Source organism: Lactuca virosa, chromosome 7, assembly GCF_052849685.1.
Source record: "Lactuca virosa cultivar CGN04683 chromosome 7, Lactuca_virosa_CGN04683_v6, whole genome shotgun sequence".
Taxonomy (NCBI): domain Eukaryota; kingdom Viridiplantae; phylum Streptophyta; class Magnoliopsida; order Asterales; family Asteraceae; genus Lactuca; species Lactuca virosa.
Genome location: NC_136432.1, coordinates 41,284,198 through 41,293,605, shown reverse-complemented (window position 1 = coordinate 41,293,605; position 9,408 = coordinate 41,284,198). Strand labels below are relative to the sequence as shown.

General features: G+C 34.1%; 1 protein-coding gene and 1 long non-coding RNA gene across 7 annotated transcripts; both read left to right on the top strand.

The window, feature by feature from the left end:
• The first annotated feature begins 876 nt into the window (after positions 1-876).
• LOC145125961 (uncharacterized) lies at positions 877-2,525 on the top strand. Its single transcript, XM_079061372.1, has 4 exons — positions 877-1,731; positions 1,827-1,993; positions 2,067-2,278; positions 2,352-2,525. The coding sequence occupies exons 1-4, from the start codon at positions 1,301-1,303 to the stop codon at positions 2,421-2,423; spliced, it is 882 nt and encodes a 293-aa protein (XP_078917498.1). The 5' UTR covers positions 877-1,300; the 3' UTR covers positions 2,424-2,525.
• A 4,170-nt stretch (positions 2,526-6,695) lies between these two features.
• LOC145123267 (uncharacterized) lies at positions 6,696-8,937 on the top strand. Of its 6 annotated transcripts, XR_013715074.1 has the most exons (5): positions 6,696-6,933; positions 7,041-7,760; positions 7,836-7,876; positions 7,962-8,198; positions 8,287-8,937. It is a non-coding gene; the product is annotated as an uncharacterized LOC145123267 (long non-coding RNA). The 6 variants fall into 6 exon arrangements; XR_013715073.1 differs by having other exon boundaries at positions 7,836-8,198; XR_013715071.1 differs by having other exon boundaries at positions 7,041-7,876.
• The last annotated feature ends 471 nt before the right edge of the window (positions 8,938-9,408 follow it).

The window sequence follows — 9,408 nt, the reverse complement described above, 5'->3', positions numbered from 1 at the left end:
AAAAAATACTGGAAAAAGAAAAAAGTAAGGGTAAAATCGTCAATATAAAAAAGTTCAAAGCAAATTGGACCAAACTCGCAATAAAATGAAAACGTTGGACCTCTGGTGCTAGTCCAAACTTTTTTGGACCAAAGTGGCAATTTTGAGCAAACCACAGAGACCATTTGTACAGTTTTGTCTTTAAAGAATATTTATACTTTAAGTGTAAAATATCTAAACAAAAATAAACCAATTTTTTAGTTATATACTCTCCTTGAGAATAAATATTGCTTTAATTAAAGTTTATTTTTAAATACAAACTAAATTAAATTTAATTAATCATATAAATAACCTATATAATCATGGGCGGACACATGATTTCACAGTAAGGGGTGCATGGGAAAGCCAGGGGTAGCAAGGTAATAAAAAAAAAAATTAAAAATTCGAAAATTTTCAAATATTTTTTCATTGCGGCCGGAAAGTCAGAGATTGCCGGTGCCACCATGAGCCCCCTAGGTCCGCCCCTGCATATAATAAACTTGTTAACAAATAATTCAAATACAAACATATGTTTCAAAAATAATAATTGAAAAATCCATATACTAGGTTTTTTTATGAGTGTCATTTAGGGATGTAAACGAGACAAACCAACTCGTAAGAATCACGAGGCCGACACAAAAAATACTCAAATTCAACTCGGCTTTAATCGAGCCAAGCTCGAGCTCGAGCTACTCGAATACCTTATAGAGCGCTTGCTTGAGTACTAAAATACTTGGCTCGTAAAGTCTGCGAACTTAGTTGAGCTCGCTGTAATTTACATATATGCCACTTCTTATATTCATTTATAACATAGATTTAGAAAAAAAAAAAAAAAAAGACTAAAATAACAAATACATCCCTTTATTCGCTTCCTTCGCAATTTGCCACCACGCCACCTCCACTTACAGGCCGCCACTACACTATCTCTACTTGTCACCGCAACTACACCATCCCTACTCGTCACCGCCGCTCCACCATCCCTAATCGCGGGCCTCCGCTTCACCGAAGGTTGCTGAGAAGTGAGAACGACGCAAGCTTCTCGTTTACAAAATCGGCATCGAAGCTGTAACTGAGTAAGTCCAGATTCCTTCATTTCGTTACTCAGACCAATTCTTTTGGTTTTCGCAATTGATTTCGATATATAACTGTAATAAATTGATTGTGGTTGTGTTAATGTTGTTAATGGTTTACAATGGTGGTTTGGTAAATGACATTTGCAATGAACGCACAAAGCAAAAAGGTAACAAACAAGTAAACTATGAACACCTTATGATGTTTTACAATGGTATTGGATCGTATTACAGAAATGCTGCGTTCGCTTCTCCGAGCAATCACCTCTGCCCAGGCGAAATCAACTCTCATCCCGACCTCCATTGAAGCATCGAATTCGAAATCTTCTCAGTTGGCATCTTCCAGAGCCTTCGCGGTAAAGAAAGCCAAATCCTCGGGTGCAAAGGCGGGCAATAAAAAAGCTCAGCCTAAATCCAAAGCAGATGTGAAAACAAAGTCGAAACAGGAAGAGGCTGTTGGTTCCTCCGTCGATGATGCAGCTCATGATCTCATCTCGGACGAAAGAAACCGGAGGCGCCTCCTCGATGAAGATGCGCGCGATAAGTCACTTGACATCGGCCCTAACGGACGACCGTTGTTTACTTCCGCTGCTTCTTTATCTGAACTCAGTAGAAAGGACGCCTGTACTTACATGAAGTTTAGGTATTGTCTATGCCTTTTATTTTACCAGTACTAAATTTTATCCATTGAATTTGATGTGGATTCATACTGGAACTTGGCTTTCTTTTGACATACAGTAGGAAGAAACTGGAGGAGGTGCTGCCGGAGGGATTACCAGTTGGAATGGAGAAGGAGTTTGATGAGTCAATGAGAGATGCATTGCTAGTAAGACACAGCTTCTTGGATCTGCGAGATAATTACAGGCGTATTGTTGATCCACCTTTGCAATCTACTAACAGCAAAGGTTTAGGTGTGGTTTTAGCTTATTGCTTCTATGAAACATTTCCTGTTTCTCATGAATCTTGTTTCAATCTCAGGTTTAAGTGTTGAGAAGCAAATAGTATTGGATGGGCCTGTAAGCTGTGGAAAGAGTATTGCTCTTGCAATGCTTGTTCATTGGGCACGTGATGAAGGCTGGTTGGTATTATATATTCCAGAAGGTCGAAGTTGGACTCATGGAGGACTTTTCTATAAAAACCCTCAAACTGGTTTGTGGGACACACCAGTACAAGCAGCCCAGATTTTACAGGTAAGAATTGTAATTTCTATCAACATGGAATTGACAAGTTAATCAATCAGATGTATTTCTTGTTAATTTGCAGGATTTCTTGAAGTACAATGAATCATCTCTAATGAAGCTGCCTTGTCAGAAGTTATATACAGGCAAAGGCTGATACGTCGTGAAGCATTCTCAGAGGAAGGATGGAAGAAGTTATATTTTCTTGCAAATGGAAATGGTTCAGAAATGAGATGGTTGCTTCCCTTCATGCGATGAAGTAAATTTTAAAGGCTGATTGCAAGAAAGTCATACAAATTGCAATTGGAAAATATTCAACTAGAAAATGAAGAAAATAATGCTTGGCGTCTTGGATTTCTGGAATCCTAGAAAATTTAACTTTAGGCTAGAGAAATGAACCTGTTTCTAAAATAGCACAGGAAGTCTTTATTTCAGATTCAATATCTTTCTGCAGCAACACTTAATGGGAAAAAAAAGGCACGTACAACATAAAGATGACACATGTCACGCAATGCATCATCAGATCCGACTCTTCCATATTTGCTCAAAGCATGCATTCCATATTTGCTTAGAATCATCGTTGTAACTACACTTTGTTTATTAATCTCGTCCTTGTCCACCAAGAAAATAATAACAACACTAAACCACAACATCTTTAAAATTTTAGCAGTTCAAGTATTGATTATACGATCAACGAAGACACAGACAAATACATACCTTGGGACGTTGAATTATTGATAGATAGTTTCTCAAAATCCAACAATGCTCGCTTCACTAGTCTTTCATTGACTTCAAGCCCTAATACACCAGAACATAAGAGTAATTTTCAAAAATAGCAGCTTCAACCATTGATGAGTCTCCGTGCAGCTTCGAAACAGAGATGGGATGGTTTTCAGGAGGAAGAGCGTAAATTTTAGTTTCAGGACATTTAGGGGGTGTTTGTGTATGAATCAAGAGCTTAAGAACTTGAGAATTTATTATATAATTTTTTTTTGATTCGTTTATGACTTATTAGCTAATAAGTTTTTTGAAAAATAATGTTTGGACTAGCTTATTTTTGTAAAATGACTAAAAAATAGAATAATATAGTGTTGGGAAACGAAGAATGGGTTAATGACCTAAAAAGGTAACGAACTTTGGTTTTTGTCCACATTTAGGTAACTATGTTTTTTTCGTTTATATTTGACCATTGAATTTGTTCAACCTATTCAAAATAGGGTAATATGACTGGTAATTATGGTAATATTACCCGATTATGAACAGGTCAAACAAGTTTATTGGTCAAATGTGTACTATGAAAACATGTTTACCTAAATATGGACAAAAACCAAAGTTTCTTACCCGTTTTGGTAATATTGGACAAGAACCGTCTCAGGGCACACCCTGGGATCAGGCTCTGGCATTGACAGTCAATGAACAATTAGGTTAGACTTGGTCTAACCAAGTTCAGTCTCAGCTAGTCATGGGCTAGATTGTGTTGCTAGGTCTTTAAATCACATACAACCTAGCCCTTTAAGCGTATACAACCTAGCCCCTAACTAGCTGAGCCTAAACTGGGTTGGCCCAAGACATGACCATCTTCTCATACACAAGACCGGACAACCCAATTTCACATCAATGGGTGTTATGACTACTTGCATTTAACATAAATAACCCAATATTACCAAAATGGGTAAGGAAATTTGGTTTTTGTCCATATTTAGGTAACCATGTTTTTTTCGTATACATTTGACCAGTAAACTTGTTTGACCTGTTCATAATAGGGTAATGTTACCGCTAATTACCAGTCATATTACCTTATTTTGAACATGTTAAACAAGTTCAATGGTCAAATGTGTACGAAAAAAACATGGTTACTTTAATGTGAACAAAGACCAAAGTTCGTTGCCTTTCTAGTTCATTAACCCAAGAAGAATTATTTAGGGTTGAGGATAAATAGGTAAATATAAACAAATAAGCTAATCATTTGGAAAACAAAGTTGTTTTCACTTGGCTTATTTTTAAATAAAATAAGTTAACCCAAACACTATTTTTTTATAAGCCCAAAAAATAAGCTAAAAATAAAAAGCTTGAAAAATAAGCTAAAACAACCACTCCTTAATTTAATTTAGGGGAAATGAGTTACGACTTACGAGCATAACCACTTAACCAGGTAGGCAAGTATAAAAAATATTCAAAATATACCGGTTAGTATATAAAACATTAGTAAATTATTGTCATTTTTTTTTTGTTCAAATCAGACCTTATTCTTATCATACATGTAACACTATCCAAAATCCAAATATTTTGTTCTAAGTGGGACCTTATGGTCACCGGTTGCTTCACTTACGCCTTGTTCCCGAGTTTCACTTAAGGAGAGAAATGGGAGGATACGGAGGGAAAGTGAGGGGTGTCGAAGGAAAATCGTGTTCCCGAGTTTCATTAATGGAAGGAAAGTGAGGGCAGGGGAAGGATTTTGGAGTCATATTTTCCTTCCAAATTGGACGGATTTGGAAAGAAAGTGAGGGGAAGGAAAATTTTTAGTTTTATTTTCTTTTTTCTCCTAACTCGGGAACACAAAAACTTAAAATTTTCCTTTCCTTTCATTTCCTTCGAACTCGGGAACACGGAATAATGAATATTTTCCTTCACCTCCCTTTCTTTCCGTCAAAATTTTCCTTCCCTTTTCTTTAATGAATTTACAAAAAAACTCGGGAACAAGGCTTTAAGGTTCCAAATACAACAAACTAAATAAAGGAAAATGTCAATTGCATGTCATTTCAGATAACAAAAATCATCATTAAAACCCCATATTACTATTAGTGAGTTAACCAAATTCATTACCACCACCTGCTACTCTTTCTTTATAAACCTTAACGGGTCGATCCTAATTTCTCATCCTTTTGAAAAGATCATAGGTTAAAGAAAACAATAATAGGGTTTAACAGGAAGAATTGTTTTCCTTGTTATTTAATAAAAAGAGAGAGTTATTAGAATTATATACAAGAGAGGCTTAGCAAGCAACATAACGTCCTCGTTTTGGGTCATTTGCTATGATTTTTTTTTTTTTTTTTTTTTTTTCGGGTTAGAAGTTTTGTGAATGTGGTTGTCAGTCTTTGTTGGAATCCTAAGTCGATGAGGACTTGGAGACCAAACAATCTAATTTATGAAAAGTTGAGTTTATGACAAGTTGATCATAAGTTTCCTAGTCTAATACAAGTTGGTATGTTAGGCTATATATACATGTCTATAATCGAGTTTATGATTATGAGAACAGATTGTAAAACATCGGTTTTGAGTTAGTTTCCGATTAATGAAAGAGTTATTTTGGTTATTTTCTTTTGCATTCTTGTTTTATAAACTTTAGTCTTTAGTTGTTTATATAGAGAGAAATAATTCAATATCCCATAATTGTTCTTCTGATATCGAAAAGACTCTGTAACATCCTTGTTTTGGGCACAGATGTGTAATCTCTTTGGTAGAAGATTGGTGAATGTGGTTGTTAATATTTAGCTGTTATGTTTTTGAAAATATTATACACATTAACATATATAATTGTTAATGCAAAGATGTGTAAGTATGCTATGCATATATTTGTGTATTTCAACATCAAACGAAAATCTATTATTACTAGCAAGAAACTAGAAAATACTTACGTATTAAAAAGAATTAAGTGACGAATCAACTAAAAGACATATGGCGTAGTGGTAGAGGTGTATTGGAAATATACTTTTGAGTCGATTCGAAAAGAGTGCTCACATGGATCTCGTTGTGTAAAATGGAACACGAGTACAAATATTATTGAATTTGATTTTGATGCCATTTAGTGGGTCGCATTATAGGTTATGCTTGGTGACATGTGATTTAATGTTGATCATCATGTAATTGGTGGATAACCATTTACATTTTAGGACATATAACTTTGGGACGTAGGGCTTATGTGTGTCTTATGGATTATGGAGTGTGGTAGGGCTTATGTGTGTCTTATGGATTATGGAGTGTGGCTTAAGGCTTATAGATTATGGATATTAAAATTTTGCAATACTTGTATAGGTATGTATAAAAAAATAATCATACATACTCATAGAAATGGAGAGATGCAAACATGGGGCTTAGGGCTAATGATGTATGGCTAAAGGCATACCGCTTATAGTGTAGGAGTTAGGGTTTAGGGCTTATAGATAATGACTTATGACTTTTGGTTAGCTTAGTGTAACACCGAGGATTTCATACCAAGTACACCTAAAAAGAAATTTCAATTATCATTTGAAGGTTTACAATAGTTTTGGTGTACAATAACTTTCGGTGTAAATTTCATATATTACTTTTAAAGCCCTTCTCTTTTGATCGGCTAAAATGAAATCCACAAAAATTACAAAACCCCGCTTTTACCCGCCTATTAAAAATTCCCATAAATTTGATTTCTACCAGATTAAAAGACTTTATAATTTTGAATTTCACCTTAGCCTTGTAATTACCTCTGCTCCTAAGTCGTTCCCACTCATTCCCTAAATCCCTAATCTACATAGTCGTCACCATTATCGATCCTGACTCTAGCCTCGAAAGTCGCAGACACTTAACCTCACAACTCGTCGCCCTCAACCTCGCAAGTCGCCGCCGCTGCCTTCTTTGAGTGCACTACCATGAGCCCTGAAGGACTTCGTTTGGATGAACGTCATTCCCTAGAGGTGTTGTGTTCTATCTCAATTCTCTAAGTTTCGTGTAATTCTACTTGTGCTTTATTGAATTTTGATTCATAATTTTAATATGTTCATTTGCTTTGTTTTAATCACAGATGAGGCAACTTCGAGAAGAATTAGGAGCTGTTTCCAGAGTTGACGGCTAGGGTTTCTATGTTTAGTTAAATACGAGAATAATGGTATTTGTGAAAATTTGGATGGGTTTTGGTTAAGTTTGGCTGAAATTTCGTCATTTTTGATGATGATAGGTCGGCAGTTTTTGAGATGGATATCACCAAAGTCGTTGTTGTAGTTTATGTGATAAGGCACAAAACAGTGTATAAATAACACATTTAGCTGAAATCTTTAGTCCCTGATATACATAGGTACTCCATCCTCAAACACATAAGACACCTGGATCCATTTTAGTGATGATGCATGAATCACGAGCAAACTATATTTCAACTATCGATAGGTGTGGACTGCATCTCATGTTGTTAATAGAAAATACTATAATCATAAAGAGATTAATCTTAACAAGGTTTCATCATAAACAATTTTCTTTCCAAATTTCAACATAGAAAATAAGTTGATATCCAACTTTAGTTTGCATTTATATATTTAGATGTCGCATTCTATTTGAGAGGATGAGTATACTAACGCTTAAAGCTATACAAATGGATAAACTTAATTTTTTTTAACAATAAAGTGCAATTGGACTTTTTTTTTTATTCTTGTAAAGGATAATCCTCAGCAGCTTGCTTGATAGAGAATTTTCCTCTCGTTTGTTGGCTTTGGTTTCCTGGTTTCATTGGGTTATCTTGATCCTGGGAATTGTATGTCTGCTTTTGATCATTTGATATCTTATTTTGCATTATCTAGTTGCAAACTTATTAATCATTTTTATGCAGTTGAAACTGATTTACAAACAAGAGTTGACCATAGACACAAGGTAAATGTTCATGCCTGGAACTCTCATAGCTATAGTATAAAGAAATACCACTCACTTTGATCATTGAATACTTTAATCTTTTCAGCTAATTTGGAGAATTCTGATCGGATTAATCTTTGCACTTGTAATTCAATCACTTGCTATAAATTTCTGAGTATGCATTGGAATGATAAATAATCCATCTTATATATGAATTTGTTTACTTATTGTGAAACTAAAATAAATATCTAGAAATTATGAGGTTTTTGTTCATGGAAGCATCTATCAGAAAGTGCAAGGCTGAATACCAATATTTGTGAAATATTAGCCGACATTATAGAAGGTAAATAAGAAACTTATATATGACTATGAAGATTATTTAATTGATTATTCATTAAAATTGTGATATCTCTTCTCTTTCATGTTGACAGTGATTGGGTCAACTTTTGCACTAAATATCTTATCCAAGCTTTCATTTTGGGTTATGGTCTTGGAGAGGTACTTTTCTGAATCGATTTTCTATTTTTTTTCTTCAACAAAGCTTAAAATGATTCTTAATTTGAGATGTAATGATTAATGATGTTACAAGTATTAACAATGCTTGACTTTGCTAATCATCATCTGCACTAAAAGCACTCAAATTTCTTTTCTCAAGTTCCAAACAAAGGAGACTACAATTGAATCATAAGGCACTGGTAAAGAGCAATCATCACTTATTTTCCAAACTGTTATATGTTTTAGTTCTTATATCATTGAAGCCTCTTAATATTGTTATTAGAACACCTTTTGCAGATAAGATGCAAAGCAGGAGATCATTACTAAACAAGTTTATATGAAGAGGGATTGAGGGTGGTGGAACAAAAATTGTAAATCTTTGTCTTAATGACATACTTCTGGTATAGTCGAATGCACGACAAGGGTTATGGAACAAATGGTTTCCATTTTATGACAAGGAGTGTTAATAAGTTGGAGAAGTAATCTACATTTCATTTTATGACTTATATTTCATATTTTGTTTGTACACATGGTAGATATATTTTGATTACAACTTTTTTGTATAATATTAATATTATTTCTTGTTTACTCCTATAATATCTATTTGCAACATTTTAATATTGTCGTGGTCCATTTATAAATGTGACCGAATGTTAACTAGGACCATGATTACAAAATTAAATATGGCTAAAGGATAACAACTAGCTACACCAATTAGAACTATGTATCAGAAAATGTGAACAATAGTCATATTTTTTTCTTTATGAGATTTCTTTATGTGGCTAAATGATATAATATGTCACAGTTGAACATTTAAAAATGTCATTAAAGGTAACAAATAGCCACATCAATTACAAAAAATGTGTTGCTATACGTAATATTTAGCGATGGTTTTAACAATTATGTATCACTAAAAGCACAATGGTCACATTTTTTCTTTAAGACTTATCTTTATGTGACTAAATAATACCAAATGTCATAGTTTAACATAAATAAATGTCACTAGAGGGTAACAAATAGCCACAACAATTAGAAACAATGGGTTGCTATAAGTACTA